The 19,275-nt window shown below is 50.5% G+C and overlaps 1 protein-coding gene across 5 annotated transcripts in view; it reads right to left on the reverse strand.

The window, feature by feature from the left end:
* Smarca4 (SWI/SNF related, matrix associated, actin dependent regulator of chromatin, subfamily a, member 4) overlaps window positions 1-19,275 on the reverse strand; it is a 90,788-nt gene that overhangs the window by 16,312 nt on the left and 55,201 nt on the right. For 3 of the 5 annotated variants that reach the window (XM_058576801.1, XM_058576800.1, XM_046436571.2), the window contains exons 19-30: window positions 18,486-18,728; window positions 16,689-16,802; window positions 16,164-16,271; window positions 15,213-15,299; window positions 14,167-14,213; window positions 12,409-12,575; window positions 9,487-9,650; window positions 7,171-7,398; window positions 6,800-6,898; window positions 6,463-6,540; window positions 5,320-5,538; window positions 1,080-1,333 (exon numbers count right to left, since the gene is read on the reverse strand). In XM_058576801.1, coding sequence (XP_058432784.1) covers window positions 1,080-1,333; window positions 5,320-5,538; window positions 6,463-6,540; window positions 6,800-6,898; window positions 7,171-7,398; window positions 9,487-9,650; window positions 12,409-12,575; window positions 14,167-14,213; window positions 15,213-15,299; window positions 16,164-16,271; window positions 16,689-16,802; window positions 18,486-18,728 — 1,808 coding nt within the window. The remainder of the gene's footprint in view (window positions 1-1,079; window positions 1,334-5,319; window positions 5,539-6,462; window positions 6,541-6,799; window positions 6,899-7,170; window positions 7,399-9,486; window positions 9,651-12,408; window positions 12,576-14,166; window positions 14,214-15,212; window positions 15,300-16,163; window positions 16,272-16,688; window positions 16,803-18,485; window positions 18,729-19,275) is intronic. The other 2 variants (XM_046436575.2, XM_046436574.2) reach the window with 1 other exon arrangement.

Below are 19,275 nucleotides of genomic sequence, written 5' to 3' on the forward strand. Positions count from 1 at the left end.
AATTTGTACTCATTCAATGAGGTACCACAACCATCACCACTCCCTAAAATTCCACACTTGGGCATGATAGCTCACACCTTGACATTTTCCCTATGAAAGATCCAACTCTGGGATGGGGTTGTGGCTCAGTGGTGGACTGCTTGCCTTGCATGTGTGAGGCACTGGGTTAATTCTCAGCATTGCATATACATAAATGAATAAAATAAAGGTCCATCAACAACTAAAAAAATTAATAATAACTAGAAAAATTTAAAAAAAAAAGGGGGGATTGTAGCTCAGTGGTAGAGCACTTGCCTCACAAGCATGATGTACTGGGTTCAATCCTCAGCACCACATAAAAAATAAATAAAACAAAAATAAAGATATTGTGTCCAGGGGCTGGGGCTGGGGCTGGGGCTGAGCAGTAGAGCGCTTGCCTAGCACAGGTGAGGCCCTGGGTTTGATTCTCAGCACCACTTACAAAATAAATAAGTAAAATAAAGGTATTGTGTCCAACTATTAAAAAAAAAAAAAATCAAACTCTGATGCTTAGTTTCTTGACCCACTATTTACTGTCACTATAAACTCAAACTGTACAAGCCTTCCATTATGGGGTCAGTCTTGGCTAGCATGGATCAGAAAGAAGAATAAGATACCAAGCAGCAGAAAGCAGGGGGAGAGTGAGCCCCGAGGTGGCAGGGACGGACCTTCGCCTAGCTGCACGCACCTTGCCCTGAGAGGGAGGAACGTGCGTGTGTCTTCTCGGACAGCCACCAAGAAGCATTACTTGCATCCCTCCTCAATCTCACCAGGTCCCAGATCCACCTGCTGCTGCCAGGCAGGCCGACTAGACTGTCTCTTCCTCGGAGAACACTCACATGTCACCTCCTCTGAACCCCATACAGCTGCCCCTTCTCACTACTGCGTGTTATCTTCCCTTTCATGGCCATATGGCTGCATGCTTCCCTGTTCCAGAACATAAGTGGTGTGACAAAAATCCACTGTCTGCAAAGGGCCATTAACCACAACCCACACTCTGTACACGGGAGGCTGGAGCGCAAAGGCCCCGACGCGCCTGCCCGAGCCCATCTTCCACTTACCTGTCCTTGTACTTGATCACAGCATCCACGATCTTCTTCATCTTCTTGGTGAGGTTGGGTGGGTTTGGGGAGAGCTTCTCGGCAGGTGGCCGCCCTCGCTTTTTCTGCTTCTTGCTCTCGTCATCCTTGTCCCGGCTGCGGGTGCTGGTGGTCGGGGTGGAGGAGCCGGCATCGCTGTCCCGCTTGCGCTTCCGTGACGATTTCTTCTGCCGGACCTCCTCTTCGATCTCCTCCAGCGTGCCCTCCTCGATGGCCTTCAGGGTCAATAGTAGTAAAATAGGACAGCCAGCACCCAGGTTGACAAGAAGAGGCCGCGACGCATACTTGGGGCCCCGGCTGGGGCAGGGAGGAGGCCCCACACCATCATCCGCCCAGCATGGATGGCTTGGGGTGCAGCACACACTGAGCCTTCTGGGTGGTTTCCAGGCAGTGTTCAAAAGCCCCCACTCGAGCCAGCCTTAAAAATCTGTTCTTTGCAAGTGAAGGGGGTCCTATCCCACTGCACTGAGACCAGGAGGGACATAATTCTGAAATCCTCTCACCTGGAGCTGTCATGATCAACGACCCTGCCAAATGCATTCCCACCAATTTTTTCAAGTCGTGATAAATTACACAGAATATGGAACTGCTGATTTTAACCACAGAGCTCAAACATCACCACTGTCACCTTCAGAGCCTGTCTCTTCCTGTTCCCCCGCTTGCTCCACTGAGAACACTTGAACTGCCCACATGCCATGGTGCTGAGTCATGGATTTTTTCCTGTCATCTCCACAGAATAACTTTCCTATGTCTGCTCAGTCTATCAGTGGACAGGTTAACCTCTGGCCTGTTCTTGGTATTTAGGTTGCTTGGTTTCTCATTTTTGAAGATAGAACGTGCCAGGGTTCAGGCACGATAGGCAAGTGCTGTACTACTGAGCCATACCCCTAGACCAAGTTTTTCAAGTTGTTCCCCCGCCCCCTTTTTAGGCTATTCTAAGTCAAGCCATGATTGACAGCTGACTCATTAACACAAACTCCTCATGGTGAACTGCTGAGGTAAAGGACATGAGCCTGAACAGTACTAACCTTACAGGAATCCCTGACTATTAATTTTCAGTGATAATAATAATTAACTGGTATGTTTTATCCCAAGGGATGGGAAGCCAGGTTTCTAGGGAATCTTGGAATCAGAAATGCCCGCAGGTCTGGACACTGGGTTTGGCAAAGAACAGAACCAAGTGGGGCCTTTGCCCATGTGAAAGGGAGATGGAAATTGGTGACAAGTATGGTGAGGTGAGGAAAAGGAGTGAGTGGGGTCTGAGGGTGGCTGGGAGAGCCTCCTGGAGGAGATGTAGTTAGGCTGAGAGCAGAAGGAGAATGGGAGGGAGGAGGGAAGGGATGTTACAGGCAGGAAGGACTGAGGCCGAAGGTCCTGCTGCATCCCAGGGAAGAGAAGAGGGCTTAAGATTATCCTCCCAACCCACATCTGAGGCCACAGAATGCGACCCTGAAAACAGAGTCTGTACAGATCTTATCGGTTCAGGATGAAAATGAATATCACCTTGCACCAGGGGGGGCCCTAAATCCAATGTAGTGTCCTCACAAGAGATAGAAAGCAACAAGCTGGGCAAGACAGAGAAGGCCATGCCAAGGGGAGGCAGTGACCAGAGTACAGTGGGCACAAAGCCAAGTGCTGCTGGAGCCCCCAGAAGCTGGAGAAGCCAAGACCCTCCACTGTGGCTTTCATGACCTGCCAACATACTGATTTCAGACTGGGCTCCAAAATAGCAAAAAAATGTATTTCTGATTTATGAAGCCGCCATGGTTGGAGCACTTGTCACAGCAGCCATGGGAAACAATGAAGGAAAGGGGTTGGCTAAGCTGGGTAACAGCCAGAGCATCCTGATGGCTTCTGGTACATACAGCACCCAGAGTAGCTACCAAAAGCTGGCACCAATGCTACACACCCACCAGTAGCACAGCAGAGGGTGCTAGAACAACACTCTTAGAAATGAACAAAGGGGTACATCTTTGTGACTCTGAATTTGACAGTGCTTTCTTACATTATGACACCAAAGCAGAAGCAAACAAAAAATAGATGAATGGTAAGTATAACAAAAAATTTTTATGCTTCAAAGGACACCATGAGCCAGGCACAATGTCACATGCCTGTAATCCCAGTGACTCAGAGGAGGTTGAGGCAGTAGGATCCCAAGTTTGAGGCCAGCCTCAGCAACTTTATGAGGCCCTGTTTCAAAATAAAAAATAGAAAGAGCTGGGGATATGGCTCAGTGGCAAAGCGTCCCTAGGTTCAATTCCCAATACCAAAAAAAGAAAAAGGCCAACCATGAAAAAGTTGAAAAGAGAAACCACAGATTGGAAAAGAAGTATTTGAAAGCAAATCTCTGGCAAACAACTCTCATAACTTAATAAAAAGGCAGCATATTTTAAAAATATGCAAAGGTAGGCTGGGTTGTGGCTCAGTGGTAGAGCACTCGCCTAGTATGGTGAGGCCCTGGATTTGATCCTCAGCACCACATAAAAAAAAAAAAATAAACAAAGATATTGTGTTCATCTATAACACACACACACACATACACACACATGAAAAGTTTACACTAGCGTAATTAAGAACAGCACTCAAATAATAACAACCCTAATGTCCATCAACTAAGGGTGGAAAACCAAAATGTGGCACGATCCATGATAAAAATATTATCCAGCCTTATAAGAATGAAGTACAGGGCTTGGGATGTGGCTCAAGCGGTAGCTCGCTCGCCTGGCATGCGTGCAGCCTGGGTTCGATCCTCAGCACCACATATAAACAAAGAGTTGTGTCTGCTGAAAACTAAAGGAAATAAGTATTTAAAAATTCTCTCTCTCTTAAAAAAAAAAAAAAAAATGAAGTACATGCTACCACTCGGAAATCCTCAAAGATGTTACAAGCAAAAGAGGCCCAACTCCACAGGACCACACACTGCATGATGCCACTGATCGGAATGGTCCAGGACAGCAGAACTAGAGAAGAGAGACAGGTGATCAGCTGTCACCCAGGGATGGGGGGACAAAGGAATTAAGGCAAAATACTAAACTGGAGCAAGGCTTCTTTCTGGAGGGAGGAAATGTTCTAATGCTGACTACGATAATGGCTGAACAACTCTGGGAATATATAAAACTTATTGAATTGGACATCTCAAAAGGGTAATCTGTATGGCCTATAAATTACCCCTCATAACACAAAATCAGCAGATGGTCTAATTTTAAATTTAAAAGGCACAAAGGCTGCCAAATAGGTCTGAGGCTGGGCCTACATCCCTCTTCTTGGCCCTACAGTATCCTGGGAAGCAAGCACCCACCCTAAGTTTTTCCTAGCTTGCTGGGGTCTCCTCACAGTTCCCACTGTGCAGAGTGCAGTGGGCAGGCTCACAAGTCTGATGTTCTGAGCTTCCAGAAGGGGCTGGGGCTGCATGGCCACACTGCAGGGCCTCATCGCTAATCCTGGGATGTATGCTCAACACGCCCAGCCCAGATGCAACTCCAGGCTGGCTGGGCTCTTAGTCATCCTCTATAGTTAGAGCCCCCGAAGTGGGGAGGGTCTGATTTGTTACCATAACCTTACTGACGCCAGATGGAGTGTTCCCCAGATTGGGGGAGACCACCTCTGCAGGACCCAAAGCTCTGACTCAGCCATTTGCAGCTGCTACGGCAGGAACAGCTGCCATCTGCTGAAATGAGGACTTGTGGCATCTCCACAAGCAGCAGTGGCCTCAGGCAGAGCCAGACAGCTCAGCAGACCTCAGGCTTATAATCCCCTCCTTCCTCAGAGCTGGCGAGAGGCCAGCTCCTGGGGGCAGCCTGCCTGATACGGAGTTGCCTGGTCCTGCCCCAAGTCGGCACTCCTGCCCACCTCCAGGGAGCCTGCGGACTGACTTATCACTATGCTTTCTCTAGCGACAGGTGCTTGGAACACAGCACTGTGGCAGCATTTTCTTAACCTTATGAAGAGGTAAACCCTCACACTCAGAGGGCTTCTAAGGACTGGCAATAGGCTTGGAGCTGCTCAGAGAGCCACGGTGTCCCCCTACTTGCAGTAGTGTGGGGCCTGGCCCACCTCAGAGACCCTTTGCTGTTCACGAAGCCAGCTTCACTACATTAGAAGGTGCATTTGGACCCAGGCTGCACCCCGGTGGCTGTGCCTCCGCTCTGTAGGCCCTGCCCAGCACCTGCCGGGGGAAGGCACGGCCCTCTCCAGCATGTACCTTGAGCCACTGCTTCTCTGTCAAGGAGTCGCTATAGTCCACCTCCTTGCGGTGGCGGGAACCCCGGCCAAACATCTTCTCTTCCTCCTCCTCACAGGTCAGCCGCTCCACCTCCGCGTCATCCTTTATGATCCAGGATGGGAGCTCATCCTCCTCCATCAGGCGCGGCTTCCGCTTAGGGTTGCGGGCCTCCTCACGCCTGCGGTCCAGGTCCATGCGCTGCAGTGTGCGGGCAGGAGGAGGAGGGAAGCGAGAAGCAAAATGAGGGAGAGAGGGCGAAGAGAGGGGTCAGTAAAGAGGAGAGCGCAGCAGGGCAGGCTCCAGTAGGGACTCAAAGGCTCACAAGGCCCACAGAGGCCATTGCTGGCTCAGGAGTTAACAGAGCAGCTCTGACTGCAGGGGCTGACCTGGCAGCTGCTAAAACAGACCCTGCTAAGGGGCTCTGGAGAAGGTAGGAAAGAGGGGAACACAGACCCCAGGAAAGGGGCAACAGGGTGGCAGCTCTACAACAGCCTGAGTGGAAGACACAGGCCTGCTCGAGCCAAGAGGACCTCTGCTCCAATTTTGCCCCATCATTATGGGGCTGGGGCCTGCCATGGAAGCCCTCGAAGTCCCATGGCCTTGATGGTCTTGGCTCCCTTTGAAAGGGAGCAGAGCCCTTAACAGCTGTCAGCAAACAGACTCAGGAAGACAGGCAAGTCTGAGGGTCACGTACAGCATGGAGGCCAGTGTGTACCCGGCTGTCCTTATGACAAGCTCAGGAGATCAAGGATGAACAAGGATGGGTCAGTTGGAGTCATGAGCAGGCTACACTGGGAGATGTCCCCAGGTCCATTCGCCGCTGGGGAGTTTATTGGGAACTGAACCCAAGGACACTCTACCACTGTGTTTCATTCCAGCCCTTTTAATATTTTATTGTGAGACAGAGTCTTACTGTATTACCCAGGCCGGCCTTGAACTTGTGACTCTCCTTGCCTCAGTGTCCCACACAGCTAGGATTATAGGCATGGGCCACCACATCTGGCATCACTGAGACTTTCTGCATAGTTTTTGGTGTTGGCAGGGTGGGCACATACACCCTGCAGGGCACCCTGAAGCTGTGGGGGGCAGAATAGCCTCCTTGTGGCAGCATGTTGCACTCACCATGAACAGGTCAAACTCCTCTTCATGTCGTGCAATCATTTGGTTGACAGTCTCGTCGTCGGGCACTTCATCTTCTTCCTACAAGATTGCAAACCTTTAGTCTGACTGTGGAGGGGTTGGGCTGGGCGGCGGCCAGGCTCGGAGGCGAGCAGTGGCGATCCATGGGAAATGAGCTGGTGGTCCCAGTCCGGCTGCGGTGGATGGGGACCCACACAGCAGCGAGAGGCACACACACGCACACGCACACGCACGCTCGGTGGGATCAGGGCCCTTGCTGGCCGTCCCAGCTGAGAAGCCGAGGACTGGATGGGCGTGGAGACTGAACTACCCCTCTCACCTTTAGAGGTGGCTCCTCCAAGTCGGGGTTGACGCCCGCTGGCGGAGGGGCAGTGTGGGCGAAGCTGGCACTGCCGCTGCCCGTGCTGCAGTGTCTGCTCTGTGGATAAATAGAGGACTTCAGTCTCCAGGGCTGTCAATCCGGCGTCTGTCACCAGCAGTTTAGAAAAAAAAACCACTTCAAAGGGAAAGCAAGTACTCATCCTCTTTCCGCTCAGCCCACACTCCCTTTACTCCAAAGGGATGCAAAAAAAAAAAAAAAAAAAAAAAGAGTGCAAAAAAAGGTACAAAAACAAAAATGAAAGCCGCTCATGCGTTCACCACTCACGCTGGGGGGGCGGGGGTCAGGGTCGGAACTGGTGCTGTGCTCACCTCGTCCTGCTCCTCATGCTCCAAGATGGCCTGCAGGAACGCGCGCCGTTCGTGGCTGGATGATTTCTGGTCGAACATGCCCGCCTGGATCACCTTCTGGTCCACATTGAGCTTATACTTGGCTGCAGCCAGGATCTTCTCCTCCACGCTGTTGACCGTGCAGAGGCGGAGCACGCGTACCTCATTCTGCTGCCCGATGCGGTGGGCTCGGTCCTGCGCTTGCAGGTCCTGGGGAGAGGCAAGAGTCAATTCCAAACTAGAGGGCAGAAGCTTTGGGGAGGAGGGTGCGAAGGCAGGGTCTTCTTTCTGTGTGGGCCTCCAGCCTCAAGTCTACCCTTCTTCACCACTAGTGGCACGAGCCAGAGCTCAGGAATGTGACCTGGCCTGCATCACCTAGCTGGGGGGACTAGGTAACGAGCCCAGTTGTGATCTTCTACCCTACAGGGATCTGACAAATACATGTGCTCCAAAGGGAGACACTGTGTCAAAATCAGCACATCCATGTGTTCCTGCAGACAGGTGCTGGAAGGTGCTCAGCAATAGTGCCATTTCAGAGGACAACCACAAGGGGTTATGTCCCCAGCAGCCCTTGTCATAGACCCAGAGGTCCTCAGTGTGGCCATGTAACAACTGAGGCACCACTCAGAGGTCAGGGCTAATACCATGCAGCAGTGTGGCAGGGCCTGGTTTGGTTTTGGGCCCACATGCTTCCCTGCTGTGCAACCTAGGCCTGGGCCTACCCTCCCGACCCAACCTCAGAATTCACTGTGATGACATGCGGCCCCTCTTCTGATGGCTCTTATAGAATACATGAAGGAAAAGGTGTCAAGAGTGTGGCCCAACAACTGGGACAGCAGCTCCTGAAAAAAAAATTTGGGGGGGTACCAGGAATTGAACCCAGGGGTGCTTAGCCACTGAGCCATATCTCCAGCCCTTTTTTTATTTTATTTGAGACAGGGTCTTACTATGTTGATAAGTGCCTCAATAAGTTGCTGGGATACAGATGCGTGAGACTACGCCCAGCACAAATATTTTAATTATCCCTAGTTTAGAACAAGGAGGCTCCCTGAAACCCTGTCTCTGGGCCCAGTGTATGGGCCACCAAGGTACCATGCTCCTCAAACTGAGAAATATGGGGAGGAAGGAGGATGGTAAGGAGCTGACCTCAAAAACCTTGGTAATGGGGTTTTAACTGCAGTCTACTTGCTGATCTGCAGACTCTGACCATCCTTCAGGAAACTGGCCAGTCATTAGAATCTGGGCTGGAACTACATGCCAGACTGATCAGAGGAAAGACCTCAGATGGTTCACCCAGGGCATTCACCCAACAGAGTGAATCACTGATCATGCTGGGGCTACCAGGGTGTGGAAGAGGGCACACCTGGACCCCACCAATGTAAGTATAAATAGTTGGGCAGAAGCAACCAGAATATGAAGGGAAGACTCCCACAGGCATGGGGATCCCACTTCTCAGGGCTGACCCAGCTAGAAGGACCTTACAAATGTGCCCCAAAAGGGACAAGAGGGTTTCCTATGCTGGTAGATGGAAACAGAGCTGGAATTAAGATGTTTTGGAGCCAAATATACCGGGACATCTGGGAGTTGATGCAACAGTGGAGGAGATGTGTCCTCTGGAGGAGAGGCAATTGACACTGGCTGCTGAACACAAGAGGCATGTGCTCCAACGGGAGACACTGTGTCAAAATCAGCACATCCATGTGTTCCTGCAGACAGGTGCTGGAGGGTGCTTAGCAAAGAGCGGGATTGGTGGGGAAGAGAAAAAGGCCTCTTTTCTTTGTGTTATTTGTATCTGCGTTGAAAATTAAAAGCAAGAGCATATTATTGTTATAATGAGACAGAGACCATTTTACTCACTTTAGAACGCACAGTTCTATATAACAGCACGCCCTGGCACCTACTGGCGTGGAGGCCAACATGGAGTACGTGATTAAGAAACAAGAGTCTGCCCCAGATTTTGTTCCACATGGGTCAATGTTCCACACAGAACAAGTCCGCAGAGCTGTGCCCCATAACCTGGTGGATGTAGCCAATGGGATTTACAGCACCTTCCACCTTGTTCTGTTATGTAATTCCAGAAATTAAAAAAAGGGTGGGGGAAATGCTGCTTTCCTAACCAGAGGACAAGGCTGTATCTACTTTTAGAAACAGAAAGAGAAATCTGCTTCTTGATGACTTAGTTGGGGTAGGTGTGGCTCCTGCCAGCTCCTGGGACCCACAAGAAAGCTTGTGGGTCAGCCCTCTAGGGCTTCTGGAAGCTCCTCTCCCCTCTCTCACCAGGGCACTGGCTGCTTTTACCTGGTGGGGATTCCAGTCGCTGTCGAAAATGATCACAGTGTCAGCTGACTGGAGGTTCAGTCCTAGCCCCCCAGCCCGGGTGCTCAGCAGGAAGATGAAATACTCGGAGCCGGGCTCGTTGAAGGTTTTCAGCAGCATACCCCGGTCCTCTGCCTTTGTGGTTCCTGACAGGCACAGGAGACAAGGAGGTCAGCAGGGTGGCTTGGGGACCAGGGTTAGGAGGAGACACACAGGAACTCCCAAGAGCAGAAACCATGACCCAGAGGCCACAAGAGCCAAAGCTACACTCTATCCACAAAAGTGGGACATACAATTAGCCAATGACTTGGATGCACAGAACATCACTACACTGTGGCACCTCTCCCATACCAGGAGATAAAAACAGGCTCCATCAGTGCCCTAATCTGGCTGCATCTCCATGTGACATGGGATGCGGGGAGGACTATGAGCACTGGGCCTGAGTTCAGGGACGCCCTAGCCAGTGCTATTGATATGACCAGACCCTGGCACCTCTCCAAGTGCCTGCTCTGCTCTATGGGCAAGAGGCAGAGTGGCTGATGCCGCCAAGACTACTCCTCCTAAAAACATTCAAGGGGCCTCAATGCGGTTGGATAGTGGCTGTGGAAATGAGCCAATAGCCAGAGGGCTGGCATGTGCTCTTGACCCTACTGCAACAGGCTCTGCTGGTTCACAGGGAATCCCCATGGGCGAGAGCAGGGGAGCTTTACTTTTGTGTGTGTGATGCTGGGGATGGAACCCAGGGCCTTGCATATGTGAGGCAAGAGCTCTTCCCTGAGCCACACACACTCAGGGAAGCCTCATAAGGGGGACTTGGTATCCCTCTGGCTCTATTCTCCCAACCCTAAGCAGAGAGCCCGCAAGGGTTCCCAGTGACTTTCAAATAACAGTCCAGGATGTGGATCTTTGGTATTACAGTATCCATAGGATGTCTTAAGCTACTCAGGCTTCTGTCGGCGCCAACAAAAGCTGCCTTTGGTGCACTGAGCAATCATTTTGGTGACACAATGAAAACTAAACACTTCCTACCACTGGTCCACGTGTCACCAGGCACAGCACAAGAGCTGGTACCTACTGTAGCCAAAGCACCTGTCATATGCCACCCTTCCTTGGGCTCCAGATGCAACCATAGCCATCCCACCTCAGAGAGGGGAACAACAACCCCCCAGATGCCAGCATGTGCCTCACATTCATCACCCTCATGGCAGGAGACTCAGTGTCATGATTTCATTGAGCTCCCAGTCTTCCTCTGCATTTTCGATAGACTTTCTGCCTCCGTGGCTGGGACTATATATGAGGTGCTACAGAAGCAACTGAGGCCAAGTTAACAGAAGCACTTGTCCTCTGCAAAGACAGGGTCAGCACTCAGAAGGCTTGGGTTTGGCCCTCCAGAAGATGGGAGAGACAACGTGAAGGTTGGAGCACACAGTAAAGAGAGACCTAGACACATGGCCTTGCCAGGGTTTTGGTTTCCTACAGCCTGAAAGCAGTGGAAAGCCCCAAGAGAGGACAGGGCAGCAAGGGAGACTTGCATTTTGTGAAGGTGGACCCGGAGAGTTCTGAAAAGGGGCTGAAGGTCGGGCGAGTGAGTGTGCAGGCCATGTTTTGGGTAAGGGTCCAGAGAGGGACAGCAGGATCAGCCAGGCAAGCAGAGTCTATGAAACAACATTTCTAAAAGATCCTCAGTGAGAACAGGTTTGGGGGCCCAGGGGAGGTGCACAAAGGTTTGGGGTATCCTGCCATGCAACACACCCTGCACATGAACTTAGTAAAGTTTCCAAGACCTTGTGCAAGGGGAACTGCTTAACCTTGCTGGTTTCTTTTTCTTTCTTTTTTTTTTTGTACTGAGGATTGAACACAGGGGTGTTTAACCACTGAGCCACATCCTCAGCCCTGTTTCAATATTTTATTTAGAGACAGGGTCTCACTGAGTTGCTAAGTGCCTTGTTAAGTTGCTGAGGCTGGCTTTGAACTGGCAATCCTCCTGTCTCAGCCTCCTGAGCTGCTGGATTTACAGGTGTGCACCACTGTGCCTGGCATCCTTGCTAGTTTCTAACCCCATTTTTCTGGTAAGCCTTGTCCACTACTCAGGCAAAAAGAAGGTGGGGAACTCGCTTAAGGCCTTCCTGACTAGTCATAAGTGCTGGCCACCTCTTGCCCAGCCTCTTCCTCCCCGGAGCGCTTCTTGGAGGTGAGGGGAAGCAGAAATATTTAGAGGGACCACTGGGCACAGGGTCAGGGCCTATCGCCTCCTGGAGGAAGCTCCTGCTCTTGCCCTGCAACATCTGCTTCTCTCCCTCAGTGGCTCCTGATTCTAGTACAGTCAATCCTGATTCCAACTCCAGGCCTGACCAGTGAGTGATAGGACCGCAGCCACATGGCTGCTGTGAAAAGTCCAGCGAAAAGCACATGACTCCAAGTAGCTAAAGGAGAGACAGTCCTGGACTTCTGAGGGGAAAGCTGAGCTACCTCTGCTTTGGAGACACGGAGCAGGTAGGGGAAGCCTGAGGATGAGGCCAAGTTAAAGGAGAGCGGAGCTATGAGCTGGAGAAAAGCCCTGAAGCATTATTGTTGTACCTGAATCCAACTGAGGCTAAAGCAAGCAAACCCTTGGGTCCCAATTATGCTTTTTACCTTATGCATTTTCATGGGTTTTTTGCTTCCTGTTTAAGCAGGACCGCCAAGCACCCCTTCCTCCCAGTGCTGTAGTGAAAAGTTGGCCAGTGTTCAGAGTCTCAGCTTGTGATCCTGCCATGACACCTCCAGGGTCTGGCCTCCCAGTTCCAAGCCTGAGGAGCTCAGTGTGCTACTGGGTTCAATGTGGCACTGGAGGGGGGCCCATAAGCATAAAGCTGGGGTATCCTTGGACAACAAAGCCCCTTAACAAGTCTCTCTTCTACTCACCATCAAGCCTGAGGTATTTAAAGCCACGATATGCAAAATAATCTTCCATGATCGTCATGAGGGAGGTCATTTGGCAGAAGAGCAGCACTTTATGGTTGGTTGCACGCAGTTTGGGAAGAATTCTATCAAGAAGCTCAAATTTCCCCGAGGCTCTGTACAGGTCCAGTCTAAGGCGTGGCAGGAGGAAGGGAAGAACATTCAGAACATTAAAAATGCCACCTCTGGGTGTTTTAAAGAATAGGAGTATGTCATGTTCCCACACTGGCTGGAGGGCACAGAGGTCTCCCAAGCAGACCTCCTACTACAGTTTCAGCAAAGCCACTTCAACCCAACTAAAATAAACTCAGGTCACCCTTGATTAAGAGCACATTAGAAGGGTGACCACTTCTTTATCATCTAACCTGATTCCTCTGAGAATGAAAGAGCTGTGACTTTTAATAAGGCAGGGACAGGAAGTGAGGGCCAGGGCTACTCCCAGAAACCCAGGCCTTATCTCCCTTCTTGTTAAAGAACCTTCTGGGGGGTCTGGGGTTGTGGCTCAGCGGTAGAGTGCTTGCCTAGCACATGTGAGGCTCTGGGTTTGATCCTCAGCACCACAGAAAAATAAACAAATAAAATAAAGGTATTGTGCCCAACTATAACTAAAAAAATATTAAAAAAGAAAGAAAAGAACCTTCAGGAACAAATGTTCACATTGGAGAGTGCCCACACCCTGCCAGACTTAGAAGGGGACCACTGAAGCTTCTCTCATTTCTTCCAGTCAACAGCCCCTGGATTCAGAGATGTGGAAACTGAAGCTCGGGGGCAGGAACAGGGTGATCCCACATAGAGAATTTTCATGATGCAATGTGATAAAAACAAGACACACCAAAACTTCTTGTCCTTTCATTAAGTAATGCTGTTCCTGAGACTGCTTTAGTATCCAGGGTCATAAAAGGAACTTGTAGCAAGACTTTTTGTAAAAGTGAAACTCTAGGGGGCTGGGGATGTGGCTCAAGCGATAGTGCGCTCGCCTGGCATGCGCACAGCGCTGGGTTCGAGCCCCAGCACCACATACTAATAAAATAAAGATGTTGTGTCTGCCGAAAACTAAAAAATAAATATTAAAAAATTCTTTCTCTCTCTCTCTCTTAAAAAAAAAAAGTGAAACTCTAGAGACGACATCCATGTCTAATACCAGGGACTTCAAGAAGCGTGGCCTAGCCACATGCGTGGGACATGCTTGTGGTGGCTTAGGAGGCTAAAGGCAGGAAGATCATGAGTTCAAAGCCAGCCTCAGCAATTTAGCGAGGCCCTAAACAACTTGGTGAGATGATATCTCCAAATAAAATATAAAAACAGGCTGGGGATGTGGTTCAGTGATTAAGTGCCTCTGGGTTCAATCCTAGAAGTGTGGCCTGTGCTTTTACAAAGGATGCTGCAGAAAACAGATTCACACAGTACAAAAATATTTCTGTATTAATGGATTATGTGTAGACTCAGAGACACCGAGAAAGCTATCCAGGGTCACAGAGCAAGGAGGTGGCAGAGCAGGGTCCAGAAGCCAGCCTGCCTCAGGAATCCTGCCTTTGGGGTGAATGGTGATCAACTCTCAGTATACAAGATCCCTCTCCTTTCTTTAGGTTCCTCTATGTTTTCTAAATGTTCAGGTTTGAAAACTGGACAAAGGTAACAACAGCAAGAAAGACAAATAAGCGAGAAAGCAAACCCTTCCACATGGACAACCAGCCCACCCTACACAGTTGGGCAGCTTCTCACCCCTGGACGATGCCACCGGTGAAGCCCAAGTGCTCAGAAAAGGATTCCTGCAATGGAATAAGAGACGGGTCAGTGCTGGGACAGGGACAGGCCATCTGTTCCAACCTCATGGTCCAGGCCTCTGCTGTAAAAGGATGGAGCCCTCATATCAGGCACTCAGCAATGGCCCATGGCAGCACCAAGGCCAAGAGAGGGATGCTGAACACTGCTTATCACACCAAATCCTGAGCCTCATGCAGCTCTAACAGAAGGGAAGAAGTAATATACAACACGCTTGGTCACCCTCATGAGTGCAAGAGGACTGTGTCTGTGCAAAACTACCCTGGAACAGAACCCCAGGGGCACTTGTGGTGGGCACGAGGGATCTTCAACCACACTGAACTTTAAGCCAAGAAATAAGGACACATGTACACATTTCAGAAACAAGAATACAGACTCTCGAAGAGTACTAAGTTCCCAAAGGGTTCTGGTCCACACCCTTGATTAAATGAGGAGGCTGCGCTTGTATTTCTCCCACATGGAAAAGGCCAGGATGCCAAAGAGCAGATGTGGCACAACTCCTGGGGCTCATCCCTACAGAGGAGTCTCAGGGAATCTTTCAGGGAGGGGTTTCAGGAACTTTATTTCTCTCATATAAATATTTGGATTCCTTAAAATTAGCATACATGAGCACATGTAGTAGAGCACATGCTTAGCATATGCAAGGCCTTGGGTTCCCTACCCAGCACCAAAAAAAAGTAAATAACATACATACATACATATGTACATACATAAATAATACATACGTATGTATATAAATAATTTGTAAAAAGAAAACCAACAGACAGATATACATGCATTACCTATTCCAAATACTAAAAACTTTTGCAAAGTCAGATATCTGAGACAAGCAACCTAAGTCAACCTAGGAGCTCAGCACAGACTGGTGTCTTTGGGCCCATACAGAGTGAGGATGGGGGCCATCAGAGAGAACTGCTGCCAACAAGCTCTGGGTATAGCAGGGACTGCTGTCCCTGAGGCTGGGCGTGTGGCACATGGGACCTCACCTCAATGTGCTGGAACATGTACGGGTGGTTGCAGATCTTCCTCAGCTGCATGATGGTGTTCATCAGGGTCTTGGTGCCACCTTTGCCCTAGGGAGGCAGACAAAAAGGTCAAAACCAGGTCTTATCTCTGCGGTAGGGTGGAGCTGGCATGCAGAAAGGGAGAAGAGCTCTGGGGAAGCTGGGGTTGCAGCTGTAGCAGAGCAACCAGGAACACAACCCAGAGTGCAGGGACAGCTCATGTGAAGACCTAGAGGTCATAAGTAGCACTGGGGGATGCAGAGACCACCTGGCATACTACAGGGTTAGGGTAGGAAGCTAGCAGGATTGAACTGAATGAACACAAATGCTTTTTGACACCAGCTCTGTCCTTGGCATTGCAGGGAGCCACTGGAGGGGTCCCTCAGGCTGCAGAGTAGAGGGAAGGCTCAAGCTACCAGGGTGGTGCTCTGGGCTGAGAAGAAATCAAGTGCACACTGTTCTACGAGGTCAGAGAAGAAAGGGCCTAAATAAACACAGAGGGGAAGTAATTGGGAGTTAGGATCCTGGGTACAGGATCAAGGAATCTGACAGGAGGGGCCTGGTACCCTTAGAGAGAGCTCACCTGACCCCGACTCCTTACCACTATATGCCCTCGCCAAAGTAACTTTGTAATAACGGGGTGGAACGGTTCACTATAATATTCAAACCTTACTGGGGTTAGCATGGGCCCCGCAGTGCCAAGGAAGGAGCCAGTGTCTCCAAAGTGCCCCCTAAGAAAGACCACTGGTACTTATACTCATGACTATTTAAATGCCCTTGGGATCACAGCCAGGTGGGCCTTACAGGGCACAATTAAGCCTATGGAGGTAAGAACCACACTGGTTAGCGCACACTCCAGCCCTGAATACCAGGCTGCCTCTGCTCCACCCTCCTGGGACATCCAAGTGCAGAATAGGGATCCCCAGAGCCAACCTTCTTGTCCTTCTCGGAGCCGTCGGTCAGTAGCACCCCCTTAGCTTGCATGTGCCGGTAGAGCACGCGCTGCAGAGCAGACATGTCGCACTTGATGACATACTCCACCTGCAGGGCAAACAGTGAGCTCAGGGGAGCAACAGCAGCCCCAACGCCTGACCCAACTATATCTCCAAGCCCTGCTGGAAGCACCCAAAACCTCAGGACATGAGCTCTGACTAAGTAACAAAGGGGTGATGGTGAGGATCCCCTGAGGCTGGGGGACAAGGGAGACAGAGACCAAGAACCCAGAGCCTTCCCACACTGGAGGCCTAGAGCCTCATGCTAATAACAGAGGGAAGAAGTGCAGGCATTGACACTGATAGGAAGTGGAACTGAGGCTCTTACTAACAGGGGTTAGTTGCCATCCAAAGGCTGGATGGAATAGGGCCTAGATCTGGACCTTGGGGAGACCCTGAGCATACCCAACCTTGGGAAACCCGACAGTACACTGTGGCAAAGTGGCTTCTCCTAGGCAGAACTTACCTTCTCAGGCAACTGGGCCTCAACTTCCTTCTTGAGCCGCCGGAGCAGGAAGGGTCGCAGCACTTTGTGGAGACGACGAATGATAAGGATGGTTTCTTCCTCATTCAGGTCCACCTGGAGCCCCACGAACAAAATCCAAATGTCACCTCCAAAGGAGGGGAGGCAGTGACCACAGTGCTCTAAGCTTTCAGGGGCAAGGAGTGCACCCTCCTTCTTGGTATGACTGACGGATCTGCTGTCCACAGAATTTGGGGGATGGAACTAAGGGCACTGGGAGACCATGCTGTGTATGCCTCCCCACAAAAATGTGGCAGCCTGCTGAATGGCTTCCCTCGGGGTAATATGAACTTGTGTGTCTACAAACCTAAAAGCACAAACAAACAAAAACACGACAGCACTGGAGCAGGCTGAGCACACAGAAAACTGACTTTAACAGCAGAATTCCCAGGGAGGGGTCTGTCACGAGGTACCCCAAGCCTCTCTCAGGCTGAGGAGACCCAAGTAAAATAAATACTGCTTTCCCAGGTGCCTGCTCCTTGGCCAAAACTTATTTTTTTCAATCAGACGAGATTGGGTGTGTTCAGGGTGGTATGGCTCTGACCAGTGTTGAAATGTCTGGAGACTGTGGGTGGCACGATCAGACTGAAGGCCACACAGTGGCCACAGAGATAAGCCTCTGACCACGGTCAGATAAACAGCAAGTAGCAGAACAGTATTATGGTTTTCAAAAAAAAATTCTATATGCTGGTGTTTAGCACATAGAAAATGCCCATGTAACACACTTCACTGATTTCTTTCTTTTAAAAAGAAAAAATATATATATAAGAAGAAAATATACATAAAGCCTGAACTTTTCTTCTGTCAATTCCTGGTCATCCCTTGGTAGAAGTGCCCTGCTTGAAAAGAAATGAAGCTGTAGGATCTGGTCCTGCATCTGGGGAAGGGGCCTAAGGACCGTGGTTCCTTCATCATGAGGACCTGGAGAAAGCCTTGGTTTCTCCTTCAAAAGGGCTGCTATTTTGGTCTGTGGTAGAGATAGTGGGGACTGTGAGGATGAGACCAGTAAAGGCCCATCTGTAAACAGGACACATCTTCAGAAAGATGCCCAGCGGGAAGAGTGGCAGAGCCACTTCCAGGGGCTGTAGCACTACTGCTAACCTAAGTTATGCCCACGTCTGCAGGGCCTGGCCGCTTAAGTCACCTTAACAAGAGGTCACATAGGCCATCCCACAATATGTCAAACCCCCAAAGCACAACGTGCTGTGGACTTTGTGCTCGGAGCTAGCTCAGGGACATGTTATCAACCATGTAGATAGGCCCCTCACAGCCAATGTGCCACTGTGTGGCCTTCAGACTGACCATGCCACCACAGTATCCAGACATTTCAACATTGGTCACAACAATCTCTGAAAACAACATAAAACAGAGCCCAACAACAGGTGCCCCAACCAAGACCTTATAGGTCCCTCCTGCTCTCAGGGTGAATCCTGGACTCCCTGAAATGCCCAATAGGATGTAGTTCAATGTGCCATTCATACCCTGAGGGCCTAGGGCCATCCCAGGGCCACATAAACCCCTGGGACTTCTCTCCTGATCTGTCCATCTCTACACAAGGGTCCCCTTGTGGCTCCTCTAGCTTCAGGGTCCAGGGGCAGTGTATTGTGGGGGCACAATACACACTGATCCTGGGAGCCAGCTGAGCCAGGATGATCCAAGCAGGTGTGGCTGCTAACGCAAGGTGCATAACCATGACCACCATTTCCCACCCTACCAGGGTGTGGCCAGGCACACACCCACCTTTTCCCCGGTCATGGCAAAGGGAGCATTGAACCACTGTTCAAAAGTGCTGCAGCTCTTGAAGATGGTGGGCAGCAGGAAGTTGAGCAGCGCCCAGAGCTCGGGGAGCTTGTTCTGCAGTGGCGTGCCTGTCAGCAGCAGACGCCGAGGGGCCACGTAGTGCGTGTTGAGGACCTGTGTCAGCTTACAGTGGTGGTTCTTCATGCGGTGGCCTTCATCCACAATCATGTACTTCCAGCGGATCTACAGGTCAGAGCACAGGTGGTCAGGGGGACAGCAGGGCTGCCCTGAAGGACCTCATGCTGGAAACAGAGGCAATGGTCACCACCAACCAGGAAGGCTCGGTGGGGGAGAGCTCCTGAGAACATGGCATTACACTGTACCACCCCCAACACGCACACACACGGAAGAGCCACACAGGCTCCAGGATACATGGAAGGGAGATGAGCCTCTGACCACTTTGTCAGATAAAGAGCACATAGCAGAACAGTATTATGGTTTTCAAAAAAAATATATATATATATGCCAGTTTTAGCACATAGAAAATGCTCACTGATCAGTGAGGCCCCCTGGGGTATGGGTTGTGCAATAAGGTTGGTGACAGCTCTATTTCAATGAGCAGAGCATATTTCAAAGGGCAGCCAAGAGCTCAGGGAGGTCGGAACGTGAGGCACTCCAGTGCCAAGGAGCCCTGCCTTATCCAGCCACTCCAGAGTCTGTGGGTGATTCTCAGATGGAACAGGGCTCGACACAGTGTGAGACCACAGGCAGGAGCTCTGGGGTATCTCAA

This window comes from Marmota monax, unplaced genomic scaffold, assembly GCF_021218885.2.
Source record: "Marmota monax isolate L192 unplaced genomic scaffold, Marmota_monax_Labrador192_F-V1.1 WCK01_AAM20220418_F8-fsc00021, whole genome shotgun sequence".
NCBI classification, from domain to species: Eukaryota; Metazoa; Chordata; class Mammalia; order Rodentia; family Sciuridae; genus Marmota; species Marmota monax.